The sequence below is a fragment of the Protopterus annectens genome, chromosome 5.part1, assembly GCF_019279795.1.
Source record: "Protopterus annectens isolate FY-2018-M chromosome 5.part1, PAN1.0, whole genome shotgun sequence".
Classification (NCBI taxonomy): Eukaryota; Metazoa; Chordata; order Ceratodontiformes; family Protopteridae; genus Protopterus; species Protopterus annectens.
In genome coordinates, this window is record NC_056736.1 from 422,342,072 (window position 1) to 422,358,914 (window position 16,843).

At 45.1% G+C, this 16,843-nt stretch overlaps 2 protein-coding genes across 2 annotated transcripts in view; both read left to right on the forward strand.

Moving 5' to 3' along the window:
* Window positions 1-16,843, forward strand: part of LOC122803461 — a 1,126,946-nt gene that overhangs the window by 948,951 nt on the left and 161,152 nt on the right. The window contains exon 7 of the mRNA XM_044073079.1: window positions 12,191-12,315. Coding sequence (XP_043929014.1) covers window positions 12,191-12,315 — 125 coding nt within the window. The remainder of the gene's footprint in view (window positions 1-12,190; window positions 12,316-16,843) is intronic.
* Window positions 1-16,843, forward strand: part of LOC122803462 (interleukin-10 receptor subunit beta-like) — a 1,132,032-nt gene that overhangs the window by 590,607 nt on the left and 524,582 nt on the right. The gene's annotated exons all lie outside the window — the stretch shown is intronic.

Sequence of the window (16,843 nt, forward strand, 5' to 3'; positions counted from 1 at the left end):
AAAATCTGCCTGATCATGTTAAAGCAAAATTATTAGATGCTCCATTACAACGCGATACCTTGTGTGGTGTTAAGGCAGAAGAGGTGTTAAAGAAAATGGAGAACAAAGCTAAATCTATGCAAACGGTCAAGGATTTCTTACAGGTACAGCCACCTAGATTTAGCAGACACTGGCCTACAAAGAATTTGTCCTTTCCAGTCTCAGACAGACCTCAAAGGGGCAGATCCAGACACCCTAGAGGCAGATCACAGCCACAAGGTTCCTACAGGTCTAAGCAGTGGGGTGCTTCTACCTCCAAAAGTGGAGAAGACAAATCACAACCATATAGGAAACAGTCCCAATGACTTCTCCCTGCCTGCACCAAGCACTTATCTTCTAGCAGCACCCTTAGGGGGAAAACTAGCACTTTTTTCTCAAAATTGGCACATTATAACTCAGGACAAATGGGTTCTAGACATAGTGTCACAAGGCTACAAGTTTCACTTCCATACCCTGCCAAGGGCAAACAGTTGGCCAGACCTGCCAAAAATCAATGGGCAGAGGCTCAAAAACAAGTTGCAGCTCTCATGGATATGAGGGCTATTCAGCAAGTACCACAGCAAGAGCAGGGACAAGGATTTTACTCAAGACCCAGAAAGGACAAAGCATGGAGACCAATACTGGACCTTATCTATTCTAAACACTTTCCTGGATATACCAAAATTCAAGATGTTGACCTTGCAGCAGCTTCTGCCCATGCTGGGCAGCAAGGCTTGGCTTGTGACTTTAGACCTAAAAGAGGTATACCTGCATGTCCCAATCAGACAATCATGCAGGAGATACCTCAGATTCAAGGCTGGCTCAAAGCATTACCAATTCTCTGCACTGCCCTTTGGCTTATCTACTGAGCCCAAGGTCTTCACAAAGTGCCTGGCACCAGTAATTGCTTACTGCAGACAAAGAGGAATACAAATATATCCTTACTTGGACGACTGCCTCATACATGCAGAGAACAAGGACATTCTACTACAGCATCTGACGTTTGTGAAAAGACTTTCAACATGCCTAGGGTACACAGTCAACAAAAATAAATCAAAACTAGTACCCTCTCAAGAGATAATATTCCTGGGTGCAAGCTTAAATACAACTGCCCAGATGGCTTATCTCACTCCAGACAAACAAAGGCAACTGACTACCTATTTCAAGGAAATGGCAACAAAGGCCCAGTTATCTGCAAGAAAAATCCTGCAGGATTTGGGCTTCATGGCATCCTGCATCTTACTAATACCATATGCAAGACTGCATATGAGGAAAATTCTCAATGGTACCTAAAAAGTGTCTGGACACAACATTGCCACAGCCTGGAAACAATGATTACTCTCATTGCCTGCAACAGGAGTTTCGATGAGCAAAGGCTTGTCACCAAAACAAGGGACAGCCATTCTCACTACCCCCAGCCAGGCAGAGCCTAACGACGGGGGCACACATGGCAGGAAGAGGCATTCAGGGCACCTGGTCCACAAACCAAAAGCATCTACTTATCAGTCAAAAAGATATGCTAGCTGTTCAAAATGCCCTGACAGCCTTCAAGGACCTACTTCATCCGGGACAACTACTGATAAAGACAGACAACACCACGGTCATGTGGTACATAAACAAGCAGGGGGCACTCATTCTTACCCCCTTTGCAGACTAGCCATGGCTTTATGGGACACAGCATTGACTTACCAAGTTCATCTGCAGGCACAATTCCTACCAGGAAAGGGAAATACTCCGGCAGACGAACTAAGCAGAAACCTCATGGATCCCCACGAGTGGCACCTGGATCCACAAGTCTTCAGCATGATAACAAAGAAATGGGGATGCCAGGACATAGATCTAGTTGCCTCCCCTCACAACAATCAACTAAAAAGATTCTGCACAAGGACTTATCACAAACAAGCTTGGAAAGTGGACGCCTTATCTTTCAACTGGACAAACCTGTCAGTATATGCCTTTCCTCCACTGCCTCTTCTCCCCAAGGTACTCCTAAAGGTCAGACAGGAGAAAACAAAAATTATTCTGATTGCCCCAGACTGGCCACGCCAGTACTGATATCCGAGCTTAAGGAACTTGTCCCAATGCCCAGCTTTGACCTTACCTCAAATACCTCATCTACTGTCCCAGCAAAACAATCAGATTCTGCACAGCCAACTCAGGACCCTAAACCTGGCAGCATGGCGGGAAAATGTGGCCATACAAACCACACCTGTCAGTAAAGCTGTGATGGATGTCATTTTAGAAGCCAGAAGGCCTAGTACTAGAAAATCCTATGCTGGGAAATGGAAGATATTTTGTGTTTGGAACCAAGCTCAAGGAACTGATACAGCTGTCCCAAATATTCCTCAAATTTTGCAATACTTAACTGAGATGCTGGACAAAGGCCTATCTTTTTCATCAATTAAAATCCATGCCTCTGCCATTTCGGCTCATTACAATACAGAGCCACCACTCTTTTCTCATCCTTTATTAAGGCAGTACCTCAGAGGAGCCAAAAACTTAAGGCCTCCAAGGAGGACGCCAATACCTGCATGGGACCTCAATTATGTCTTGGAAAAACTCACCTTACCTCCTTTTGAGCCAGCTGCTACTGCGGATATAAAATTCTTATCTTGGAAAACAGCTCTGCTCCTAGCAATAACTTCTGCAAGACGAGTTTCAGAGCTACAGGCTCTCATGGCTGTGGAACCCTTTATCATTTTTTTTCCAGACAGGGTCTCTCTGAGAACAAACCCTACATTTATGCCTAAGGTGGTATCCAGTGTAGCCCTTAACCAAACTATTCATTTGACAACTTTTTATCCAAATCCATAGAACAAGGGGGAGAAAATTCTGCATTCTTTGGATGTACACAGACAACTTAGATTCTACTTGGACAAAGTTTTCAGAAAGACAGAACAGTTACTAGTGGCATATGCCGCAGCATCACAAGGAAAGGCCATCTCCAAGCAGACTATTTCAAAGAGGATAGGTCACTGCATTAGCTTCTGCTACTCACAGCATGGCAAACCAGTGCCTAAGGACATTAGGCCACATTCAACCAGAGCTACAGTGTAAGTATACACAGCTGTACTATTTGCCACAACATAGGCCTTTAGCAGTGCCCCTAGTCCTGGAAGTTGTGGATGATGTCTTTATGGAATCCAGTTTAACTCCTGATACTTTACCCCCTGCTCCTAGGAAATCTACTCCCTGCTCCTAGGAAACCAGACAGGTACTACAGTTCCTGACTCTCACAAATTCCTTTCATAAATCCTACTGCTGACCCAGAGGTCATATCCCAGGGGCCTAAAGGTATAAAAGCAACTACAACTAAGAATCCCTACCCTTTGGACATGGATTCCAGAGCTTTAGACAGATGGGGTAAGAAAGTATACACCTCTGCAACTCTCACCATTAGGGCTTTGAATTGACAGTTTCACATGCTGATGTACCAACAACATATCCTATCAAATAGCTACCTTTACAGATGGTGCAGAAAGTAAAGAATTACAAGAGCTTTTGCATTCTGCAAGCCAAGTCAGTAATCATACTTTGCAATGTGCCTTTGACGCCCAGGAAGCATCTTGCAGGGCAGCAGTCACTGGTTCTGTACTGAGAAGGCATGCTTGGCTTAAGGAGCAGACCTTGAAAGACCATGTCAAATCAAAATTACTAGACGCTCCTTTGAACAAGGGACAGTCTGTTTGGCACCAAAGCAGAAGAGGTTCTTAAAAGGGTGGAAGAAAAAGCTAAATCTATGCAGACAGTCAAAGATTTCTTGCAAGTACAGCCTCCTAGATTCAGTAGGCATTGCCCCTCGAAAAATCGGTCCTTTCTAGCCCCCTCAAGGCCATCTCAAACTAGACCCAGGGGAAACAGACCCTCCCCCGAGACTACAGTCTCAGGGTATGCAGACATCTAAGCAATGGAGTGCCTCCACTTCAAAAACAGGGAGTGCTAAGCCACCCCCTTATGGAAAGAATTCACTATGACTTCTCAACATCACTCCCCCACCTCTGCCCAACTGCTCATGCCCCTAGGAGGAAAACTTGCCCATCATGCAAAAAAACTGGACTTCCATTGCCAAAGACCAATGGGTCCACAACATTGTATCCCAGGGGTACAAATTTTACTTCCACTCACTGCCAACCCCAAAAGGATTCCCAGACCTTCTCCAAACCAGTGGGCAGAAGCACAAAACCAAGTTCATTCCCTGCTCTCCATAAGGGCAATTCACCCTGTTCCTGCGGAACAGATAGGTCAAAAGTTCTATTCCAGACTTTTCTTGGTACCCAAAAAAGAGGGCACTTGGTGCCCAATCCTAGATCTTTCCATTCTAAACACCTTCCTGGTGGTACCAAAATTCAAAATGCTCACACTGCAGCAGCTTCTTCCTATGCTGGCCAAAGATGCCTGGTTAGCCACCCTAGAGTCTACCTGCACATCCCTGTCAGGGACTCATGCAGGAAATATCTACACTTCAGGGCAGGATCTATGCATTATCAGTTCTCTGCACTTCCCTTTGACTTATCCACTACCCCCAGAGTATTCACAAAATGCCTGGCTCCAGCCATTGCCTACTGCAGACAGAGAAACATTCAAATTTACCTGTACCTGGACGACTGCCTGATTCAAGCAGACAGTCAGGAAATGCTGTTGCAGCACCTGACATTTGTAAAAAAAAAAAAAAAACCTTCTAACCTCCCTGGGGTACACCATCAACAAAAATAAATCAAAACTAGTTTCCAGTCAAAAGACTGTATTTCAGGGAGCAAGCTTGGACACAGCATCCCAGATGGCATTCCTTACTCCAGAAAAACAAGCCTATCTGACAGACTACTTCACTCAAATGGCCACCTGAACCCAGCTATCCGCAAGGAAAATCCTTCAGGCCCTAGGGTTCATGACCTCATGCATCCTACTATTTCCATATGCATACATACAACACCACAGTTATGTGGTACATCAACAAGCAGGGGGAAACCCATACTTACCCACTCTGCAGGCTAACCTTGGCCCTGTGAAACGTGGCCGTGGACATGCAGGTCCATCTGCAAGCTCAATTCCTGCCAGGCAAACAAAACTCACTGGCAGACGACTTAAGCAGAAATCTCCTAGACCCCACATGAGTGGCAATTATAGTCAAGCACCTTCAGCCTTCTGATTCAGAAATGGGGGACCCCAGAGGTGGATCTCTTTGCCTCCCCCTGCCATCACCAGTTCAGCAAATTCTGCACCAGGACACCTCACAGCAGGGCCTGGAAAGTGGATGCTCTGTCCTTCCAGTGGGTAAACCTCTCAATCTATACATTTCCTCCTCTGCCCCTTCTCTCCAGAATATTGCTCAAGATAAGACAGGACAGATCAAGGACAATCCTGATTGCCCTTGACTGGCCACGCCAGCACTGGTACCCACTACTGAGCAGCCTGTCACCGGTGCCACCCTGGCACCTACCCCAGAGCCCGACCCTGCTCACTCAGCAGGGGGGACAGATCTTGCATCTGCAACTGCAAACCCTGAATCTTGCAGCCTGGCTTATTCCTCAAATTCTTCCCCAGCGACCAGCCTAAGTAAGCAGGTGCTGGACATCATTCTTGGAGCAAGAAGACCCAGTACAAGGAAATCCTATGCTGATAAGTAGAAAAGGTATTGCTCCTGGATTCAGTCTAAAGGAGAATACACAACAACTCTGCCCTCCCTACCTCTAATCCTGGATCATGTAGCAGATCTACCCCACAGAGGCCTATCCTTCTCCTCCATTAAGATCCATGCCTCTGCCATCTCGGCTCATTACAACTCTGAGCCACTCCTCTTCTCTCCTCTCACCCTCTCTTCAAACAGTTCCTGAGAGGGGCAAACAAATTAAGGCCACCAAGGAGAGCACCCACCCCTGCTTGGGACTTTAACTTTGTACTGGAAAAGTTCACACTACCCCCTTTTGAGCCTACAGCATCAGCAGAGTTAAAATTCCTCTCTTGGAAAACAGCATTGCTTCTGGCCATCATTTCAGCTAGAAGAGCGTCTGAGCTAAAAGCACTTATGGCCATGGAACCCTTTATTATTTTTCATGCTGACAGGGTCTCCCCCAGGGCTAATTCTTCCTTTATGCCTAAAGTGGTGTCCAGTGTGGCTCTCAACCAATCTATACATTTGCCAACCTTCTTCTGTAATCCTCAAAATAAAGGAGCAAGTATCCTACATTTCTTGGACGTGCACAGACAAGTCAGATTCTACCTGGATAGGACTATGCCCTTCAGGAAGTCTGACCAGTTATTACTCAGTTTTGCACCAGGGGCAGAGGGCAAGGCCATTTCAAAACACTTTCCAAATGGATAGCACACTGTATTCATTTCTGCTACAAACACTAAGGGAAACCAATCCCTCAGGAGGTCGGAACACATTCCACTAGGGCAACTTCTACCTCTACAGCATTCCTCAGGGGAGTCCCTACCAGGGACATTCTGGAGGCTGCTACCTGGAGTTCTGTGCACACATTCACCAAACATTGTCACCTGCCTATATTTTCCAAATCCAGGGTGGGTTTTGCAACTGCAGTCCAGCAGGCCATGCTAGCCAGCCCAAACTCTTCTAGACTGCCTCCACCCTTTCTTCAGCTTTGGGAATCAACCCAAGTATGATTGCAACAGTGAAACACGAAGAACATAGTACAGTTGTGTGCATTTACCATAAATGGAAATGTTCAAGTGTATTCACTGTTGCAGTCCTGGTTTCCCTCCTTTCAGCCCCCTTTTCTCTCTCTGTCTCTCTGCTCTATGGTTATATTACTCACCCCTTGCAGGGGTTTTGGTATTTGTATTTACTTTTTACTGGTGATAATTTTCCCACCATAGCTTCGCTCCCTATTGGGGGGGCTCCTGACATTTGGGGCAAGAAAAACTGATGTAATGGTGTTTGCTGCCTGTTTTTATACCCTTGACTACCTGACGTCAGTCGTGGAGTGACAGCAACCGATGGAGAAATACTAAGTCTATGGTATTCGGGCCGACTGAGGGCTACCTGCAGGCAGATAACCCAAGTGTGATGACTGCAAGACTGAATACACTCAAACATGTACGTTTATGGTAAGTGTACACAACTGCACTTTCTGGAGGACTCTGTCTTCCTTTCATCATGCTCCCAAAGAATCCTCTTCCGCAAGCCGAGGCAGGAGATTCAATGGCAGATGCCATCCTAGGGGCAGAGGGGGTCTGCAGAACCAAGGCTTCCAGGAACCCTTCCCAGAGAAGTCTTTTTAGCATCCCTGAGACACTGCCCGACTGTCTTGCCCTGGAGGCATTTGGGGGTCGACTCTCCCTTCACCTACTACTCTGGATACGTCTCACCTCCAATCAGTAGGTGCCAGAAATTATTTCCAGGAGTTAATCCATTCCCTTTTCCCAGCCCCCTCCAGTTTGAAGTTTTCTCCCAGATGTTCCACCCCACCAGAGGGAGTTGGCCTATATCGAGGTGCAAGACCTTCTTCAGAAAAGAGACACCCAAGAGGTCTCAACAGGACAACGAGGGTCCGGAACTTACTCTCACTTCTTTATGGTGCCAAAGAAAACTGGAGACCTGCATCCAGTTCTGGACTTCAGCGAGCTAAATTTGTCCATCAAGAAGTCCAAGGTCCAGATGATCACTGTGCAGTCCATTCTGCTTGTCCTGCTCAAGGATGATTGAATGTGCTCAATGGATCTCAAGGACACGTACTGTCATGTAAAAATCAACAGACGCTCCAGGAGACACTTCCACTTTCAGTTAGGGGCCAGTCGTTACCAGTTCAGAGCCCTGCCCTTTGGACTTACCACAGCCCTTCGGGTGTTTACCAAATGCATGAAAGGATGGCAGCTAATCTCTGTCTGCAAGGTTTCCAGGTTTTTCCATACCTGGACTATTGGCTCCTCACGGCTCCCTTGAGGCAATGACTATCTATGGCCACCAGATATGTCCTCAGCCTTTTCCAGCATCTAGGCATCACAGTGAATCTTCCCAAGTCCAATCTTGTTCCGTGCCAAAACCTGGAATTCATCAGGGTGTGAAGGCTGCCAGCCTAGCCAGATATAATTTTATAGCTAATTATATAATTTGTAAATATGAATATTGAAGTACAAACTTGTTTTCTTAAATGAAAGCATATGCTGTGAAATGTTGAACTTAAAACAATGTAGCAACATTGCCATCTGCTGTAAAGAAAGTGAAGTCAAGCATTTCTTGCCTGTCCTTTGAAGTTAAAGATTCAGAGTCATTCTGTTTGGGCTAGCACATTCTTTCTATTGTTTTAACCAAGAGTTAGATTGCTAGATTTAAACATGCAAATGTATTTTTATTGCCCTGGTTTCTGCCAAAGTGTAAAATAATGTAGGTGCAGTTTCTGTTGGCCTGGGAACACCAGGAAAGTGAAAGAATGATGTAATGTTTATCAGGACTGCAATTTCAATTTAAACAGAGAGAATCAGAAGGTATTGAGCTTTTTTGTCTTCTTGATCATCCAACTCACAGCACTCTGCCTGTTTTCTTTAAGTAAGTTATCTTAGACTTGTGTTTTCTTTTAGGAATAGCTAGGAACTAGAAAGATTAGACTGTTTTTCTATGGTGTCAGAACTGTACTGAATTATTTTAAGTATTTTTCTGTGATCTCTGAACTCTTTTGACTAGCACTTTGTAGTAGAAAGTACTGTCTTGTGGTTTTAATTATTTATTAAATATTTTAAAACCTTTTAACTGTGGCTGGGTTGTGTAGATATGATTTAAGCTCTTGAGTACAAGGCCACTCTAGCTTTAACCCTGAGCTATACTACCAATTGGATATTAATATTGCACAGTAGTAATAGGACACCCTTTTAAGGACCTTTGAGTAGTTAATACATATTAGCTGGGTGGTGGCAGGATTACTACCATATAGTCTGGGTAAAAGGGGCACAGCTCGCCCTGGACTGACTGTGATCTCTGTGTGCTCTTAAGGGAAATTGCACTTTGCTGTGTGTATTTGTTATCCTTTTCTCATATATGAGATGCCCTCTCTGGTGTTAGTGGTGAGGATTGAGGCTCCTTGATTGCTGGGCCAGGGCACGGGCGTCAAACAGGGTTCAGATGGACACAATATCGGAGTCAGCTGCACTGTCTTTCCACAAGATCCAACTCATTCAAGGTCAGGTCTCTCTCTTGCTGGAGCTAGAGCACCCGTTGGTTCACTTGGTTCTCCAAACGTTCGGTTCTATAGTGGTGGCCATTCAGTCGGTTCCCCTTGCCAGATATCTCATGCAAGTTCTTCACTGGACCCTGGCAGTCCAGTGGTCTCCTCTGGTTCAGCCCATGTCCGTGAAGATAAAGTTGACTCAGGTATGCAGGAATCATCTCACTTGGCTTCAATCTCAGGACCTATTCCTAGACAGGCCATTGTGTCTTTCTCCACCCAGGGCCACAGTGACCATGGATGCCTTCCTGTTGGGGGTGGGGAGGGGCATTTTCAGGGCAGGACAGTTCAAGGCACATGGTCCCCCACAGAGACCAAATTGCACATAAATGTTCTGGAGATGAGAGTATTCCTTCTAACATTACAAGCCTTTCAGGAGTGCCTCCCTTTGGGGACCATAGCAATTCAAATGGACAGCGTGGCAGTGGTCTGGTACATCCAGAAGCAAGGAGGAACACGATCTTATTCTCTGTTCAGGGAGGCCATGGGAATGTGGGAATTGGTGATGTCTTCCAGGCACACACTTCTTGCAACCCATATTCCCGGACGTTCCAATGTGCTAGCCAACAAACTCAGCGGGCCTGTCTTGAGTCCTCATGAGTGGTCCCGGAATCCATCAGTGCCAAGACAAATATTTGACCATTGGGTCAACCATGCTGCAATCTCTTGCTTCTCCAGTCAACCACAAATGAAGCAATTACTTTGCTGTGATCCCTCCACAGGGCGGTCACTGAGGGACACTCTGATTTACAATTGGCCTCTGGGTCTCCTCCATGTTTATCCTCGTACTCCCCTAATACCCAAAGTCTTTCAGAAAACTCGACATCTGAAGATCCTTGTCATCCTCATTACCTCTTTTTGGCCCGCCAGGCATTTGGTTCTCCTTCTTTAGGTCTCATCTTAAGTATCTACGTTGGATACTGGATCCCATTCCAGATCTCATTTCCCATCTCTGGGGGCTTCCACTTCCCAATCTCTGGACCCTTCATCTAACCACATGGTTTCTTCAGTTTCAGTAATCCTTTCACAGTCCAGGCTTCCTTCCCCAGTGAAGAGCGTTATCTTGGCTTCTCAGAAGTGATCTACGAAGAAGGTCTGTTCCAGTAAATGGAAAAGGTTTTCTATTTGGGCTAGACAACATAATCTGGGTCCCTTTTCATCCCCTATTCCTGATATTTTACTCTTATTATCTTTCCTTTTTCAGGATGGGGTGAGTTTTTCTACTGTTAAGCTCCAGTTAGCGGTCATTTCCAATTTCCATCTGAATGAGGAACCTACCTTTTTTTCTAAACTTTGCAAAGCCTTTCTGAAAGGAGTTTTTCTCCTTAAACCTCCTATTAAAGATCCATCCCTAGCATGGGATTTGGTATTGGTGCTGTAGTCCCTGATGGCAAAAACCTTTTGAGATGGCTGCGTCTTGTGACTTTAAATTTCTTATTTGGAAGACGGCCTTTTTAGTGGCTGTTACCTCTGCCAAAAGGGTCTCAGAACTTCAGGCTCTAACCATTAATCCTCCATTCTTGATCTTTCATAAGGACAGGGTGTCCCTTAGAGCAAATCCTTCCTTTCTTCCCAAAGTAGCTTTGGAGGCTAACCTCAATCAATCGATTCACCTCCAGGTCTTCTTCTCTAATTACCCTAATAAAGGAGACTATATCTTGCATTGTTTAGATGTCCATAGGCAATTGTGCTTTTATCTAAAAAGGAGTGAGGAATTTAAGAAATAGGACAAGCTGTTTTGGCCTTCTCTCAAAACAAGAAGGACCAGGCGGTTTCCAAAGTGACTATTTCCATGTGGATTGCTAGTTATATTGCCTACATTTATGATAGTAGGCATTTGGAATTATCCAGACCAGTTAAGGCCCATTCTACTAGGTCTGTTGCTACATCTTCAACCTTCTTGGCTAGACTTTCCCTGGATGAGATTTGTGCTGCTGCGACTTGGTCTAATCCACACATTTTCAATTCACACTACAGATTGGACTTAGTGCCTACGAACAGGGCTTCTTTTGGTTCCTCTGTACTCCAGCATATACTTCCTTGAGGCTACCCTGGGTACATAGTAGCTGGGGACTCTGACCCTTCTGTGAGGAATAATGACACACACAACATTAGATAAAGAGTTATGTACTTACCATAACTTGGCATGTGTGCTATCCAGTGTCGTCATTCATCACATTCCTGCCCCCTCCCCCCCTTCCTTATGGGGGTTCTGGTGAGGCTGGAATGGCTTGTGTTGGTGGAATGTTTGTTCTTTTACACAGTTTGTTCTGTGTTTCTACTAGTTAGCAAACTCGATCTGAGGGTTAGAAGGTAGTAAGGGATCATGGGAAGGGAGGAGCTTGAGCTCTGGATCTGTCTGGAAAGTTGCCAGCTTGGATCTGAGGTCGGATCCTAGACCCATTTGTGATGAATAATGACACCGAGTAGCACAGATGCCAAGTTAAGGTAAGTACATAACTCTATCTGATATTATGTGTCATTATTCCTCACAGATGGGTCAGAGTCCCCAGCTACTATGTACCCTGGGTAGCCTCAAGTGTTATGCGTTTTGAATCTATTCTAATTTTGGTCGTTTGTGCACAGAAGTTACACTTAACAGATACTAGTAGAGCATTACAATGGAATTCATGTTTTTCATGTCCATAAATCAGTGTCTCTGATAGCTATACGAAATAGGTACAGAAAAAAATTGATACTGTAGTATACTAAAATTCAGTTTGTAATTAAATATTTCAGTTTTTAATTTTAGATTTTGTAGTATGCAGCAATTGGAGCAGAGAAATGTTAAGGTTCATGTTTTGTCATTTAGGAAGAGTTTATAAACAAAATGCATATTCAGTATTTAGATGAGTAAATGTTGTTGAAAACAGAAAATGTAAAATAAATAACATGCCACATAGCAAATGGGCATTTGCTATCTAGATACCATTTGTTAGATCTACTATTGCAGTGATTGTATGTCTCAAAAGTGAATTTTTTTTCCTTTTTTGCAGAATTTATAATACCAGTAATTATAGCTAGCTGTTTGATATCGCTCTCAGTACTTCTCCTGTTGACATTACTGCATATTGGAGGTTTTGTGTGTAACCATACACGCTTGCCAAAAGTGCTAGCTAAGGTTTGTATTTTTAAGTTACCCTTTTCAAGAGTTCATTGTTGAAAACGCATGATATAAAAAGACCTGCTTTAAGTGGAAAAATTTGTGTTGGGCAAACATACAAATACATCTGACAGAGTTGTGGTGATGTTGCTGTAAAGATGTGTCCCTCCATTGCTCACCAGATCTGCAAAGCAAAAAATGTTAATATTTTAGTTGAGGTAGAGTATTAAGCAAGTTCAAAGAGAATTATGCATGGATACCATAAGATCTGTAGATGTTCGTGTTTCACTGTTGCAGTCATCACACTTGTGTTTTTTGCCTGCAGGGAGCCCTCAGTCGGCCCGAATACCAGAGACTTAGTATTTCTGCATTGGTTGCTGTCTCTCCAGGACTGACGTCAGGTCGTTAGGGATATAAAAACAGGCAGCCGATGATATTACATCAGTCTTTCTTGCCGAGGTGCCCCAAGCAGAAGAGAGTTTGCACGAGTGCTGGTCGGCCGCTATCCTGAGTTTTCGTTTCCAAATTGAATTATCCTGAAGTCCAGTATGCCACAAGACTCTTATTAGACTACAGAATCTGTGGATGTCTCTACCTTGGAGGGTCCGGAGCTGCTGAGTAGGCACTACCTTCTGAGGTAGTTCTTCACACTACCGATATTTGACACAAACCGACAACTTCTTTCATGTCTTCAGTTCTGTCTAAAATTACCGAGTTTCTAAAGCCAAGAGTATGCGCTACGCCTAAAAAGCCGACGACCCAAACTCAAGCACCTGCTTCCTTGCCACAAAATCAAATGCTTAAAATGGCAGAAGACCTTATTATGCTGATTAGGGGAAGTCAGCCTTCCCCTGCTAAGAGAAAAAGAGACCTGTCCCCAGCAGCTTTAACACAGACCAAGAGTCCGACTCTGAGGTATCTGATTATGAAGACATGCCTTTATCTGCTTACGAGGATTCAGATGTAGAGGAATCCATTTCCTCTGCTTCTCCTCCAGAGGCTTTTTCTTTTGGTGAAACCTTACATAATTTAAGAGAGCATTTCCACTGGGAATGCCAAGACTATCCTCAGTCCAAAAAGAGACTCACAGAATTTCTAGATTTGCCACAACATAGGCCTTTAGCAATACCCCCAGTCCTGGATGTTGTGGATGATGTCTTTATGGAATCCAGTTTAACTCCTGATACTTTACTCCCTGCTCCTAGAAAACCAGACAGGTACTACAGAGTTCCTGACTCTCACAAATTCCTTTTCAAAAATCCTACTTCTGACCCAGAGGGTATATCCCAGGGGCCTAAAGTATCAAAGCAACTACAGCTAAGAATCCCACCCCTTCGGACAGGGTTCCAGTGCTTTGGACAGATGGGGTAAGAAAGTATACACCTCTGCAACTCTCGCTATTAGGGCTCTGAATTGTCAGTTTCACATGCTGAAGTACCAACAACATGTCATGTAACTTATTAAGCAAAAAATAGCTACCTTTACAGACTGCAGAAAATAAAGAATTATAAGAACATATGCATTCTGCAAGCCAAGTCAACAAGCATACTTTGCAGTGTGGCTTTGACTCCCTAGAAGCATCTTGCAGGCAGCAGCCACTGGTTCCGTATTGAGAAGGCATGCTTGGCTTAAGGAGCAGACCTTGCCAGACCATGTCAAATCAAAATTACTAGACGCTCCTTTGAACAAGGACAATCTGTTTAGCACCAAAGCAGAAGAGGTTCTTAAAAAGATGGAAGAAAAAGCTAAATCTATGCAGACAGTCAAAGATTTATTGCAAGTATAACCTCCTAGATTCAGTAGGCATTGCCCCTTGAAACTTCGGTCCTTTCCAGCCCCCTCAAGGCCATCTCAAACTATACCCAGGGGAAACAGACCACCCAGACTACAGTCTCAGAGTATGCAGAGATCTAAGCAATGGAGTGCCTCCACTTCTAAAAGAGGGAGTGCTAAGCCACCCCCTTATGAAAAGAATTCACAATGACTTCTCAACTCCACTCCCCACCTCGCCCCCAACTGTTCGTGCCCCTAGGAGGAAAACTTGCCCATCATGCAAAAAACTGGACTTCATCACCAAAGATCGATGGGTTCTCAACATTTTATCCCAGGGGTACAAATTTTACTTCACTCACTACAAACCCCAAAAGGGTTCCCAGACCTTCCTCCAAATGAATGGGCAGAGGAACAAAACCAAGTTCAATCCCTGCTCTCCATAAGGGCAATTCAACCTGTTCCTGTGGAACAGGTAGGTCAAGGGTTCTATTCCAGACTTTTCCTGGTACCCAGAAAAGAGGGCACTTGGTGCCCAATCCTAGAGCTTTCCATTCTAAACACCTTCCTGGTGGTACCAAAATTCAGAATGTCACCCTGCAGCAGCTTCTTCCTATGCTGGCCAGAGGTGCCTGGTTAGCCACCCTAAAAGAAGCCTATCTGCACATCCCTATCAGGGACTCATGCAGGAAATATCTACGCTTCAGGGCAAGATCTATGCATCATCAGTTCTCTGCAATTCCCTTTGGCTTATCCACTGCTCCCAGAGTATTCACAAAATGCCTGGCTCCAGCCATTGCCTACTGCAGACAGAGAAAAATTAAAATTTACCCCTACTTGGACGACTGCCTGATTCAGGCAGACAGTCAGGAAATGCTGTTACAGCACCTGACATTTGTAAAAACGTTCTAACCTCCCTGAGGTACCCCATCAACAAAAAGAAATCAAAACTAGTCCCCAGTCAAAAGGATTGTATTCCTGAAAGCAAGCTTGGACAACAACATCCCAGATGGCATTCCTTACTCCAGAAAAACAAGCCTATCTGACAGACTACTTCACTCAAATGGCCACCAGAACCCAGCTATCCACAAGAAAAATCCTGCAGGCCCTAGGTTTCATGGCCTCCTGCATCCTACTAATTCCATATGCCAGACTGCATATAAGGAAACTTCAGTGATACTTAAAAAGTCTTTGGTGCCAACATTCTCAGGACCTGGAAACTGTCATTCCTATCGTACCTTGTCTAAGGACAGGGTTTTTTTGGTGGGCAGCAGCATGCAACCACAACAAGAGACTTCACTTTACTCAACCCACACCGCCCAGACCCTAACCACAGACGCATCAGACTATGCCTGGGGGGCACACCTGGACGACAAGTGCATTCAGGGCCACTGGAGTCCAAGTCAAATTAATCTGCACATCAACCAAAAAAAGATGCTAGCTATTCAGCACGCTCTAACAGCTTTCAGATCCTACTCTCACCAGGACCCATGTTAACAAAAACAAACAACACCAGAGTTATTTGGTACATCAACAAGCAGGGGTAAACCCACTCTTACCCACTATGCAGGCTAGCCATGGCCCTGAGGAACACGGCCTTGGACATGCAGGTCGATCTGCAAGCTCAATTCCTGCCAGGCAAACAAAACTCACTGGCAGACTTAAGCAGAAGTCTCCTAGACCCACATGAGTGGCAATTATAGTCAACCACCTTCAGCCTTCTGATTGAGAAATGGGGGACCCCATTGGTGGATCTCTTTGCCTCCCCCTGCAATCACCAGCTCAGCAAATTCTGCACCAGGACACCTCACAGCAAGGCCTGGAAAGTGGATGCCCTAGCCTTCCAGTGGGGAAACCTCTCAATCTGTGCATTTCCCCCTCTGCCCCTTCTCTCAAGAATATTGATCAAGATAAGACAGGACAGACCAGTGACAACCTGATTGCACCAGACTGGTCACGCCAGCACTGGTACCCACTACTGCGCAGCCTGTCACTGATGCCACCCTGGCACCTACCCCAGAGCCCGACCCTGCTCACTCAGCAGAGGGGGACAGATCTTGCATCCGCAATGCAGCCTGTCTTATTCCTTGAATTCTCCCCCAGTGACCAGCGTAAGCAAGCAGGTGCTGGATGTCATTCTTGAAGCAAGAAGACCCAGTACAAGGAAATCTTATGCTGATAAGTGGAAAAGGTTTTGCTCCTGGATCCAGTCTAAAAGAGAGGACACAACTCTGCCCTCCCTACCTCTAATCCTGGATTACTTAGCAGATCTACTCCACAGAGGCCTATCCTTCTCCATTAAGATCCATGCCTCTGCCATCTCGGCTCATTACAACTCTGAGCCACCCCTCTTCTCTCACCCTGTCATCAAACAGTTCCTGAGAGGGGCAAACAACTTAAGGCCACAAAGGAGAGCACCCACCCCTGCTTGGGACTTTAACTTTGTACTGGAAAAGCTCACACTACTCCCTTTTGAGCCTACAGTGTCAGCAGAGTTAAAATTCCTCTGTTAGAAAACAGCATTTCTTCTGGCCATCACTTCAGCTAGAAGAGTGTCTGAGCTACAAGCACTTATGGCCGTGGAACACTTCATTATTTTTCATACTGACAGGGTCTACCTCAGGGCTAATCCTTCTTTTATGCCTAAAATGGTGTCCAGTGTGGCTTTCAACCAGTCTATACATTTGCCAACCTTCTTCCCTAATCCTCAAAATAAAGGGGCAAGGATTCTGCACTCCTTGGACGTGCACAGACAGGTCAGATTTTACCTGGATAC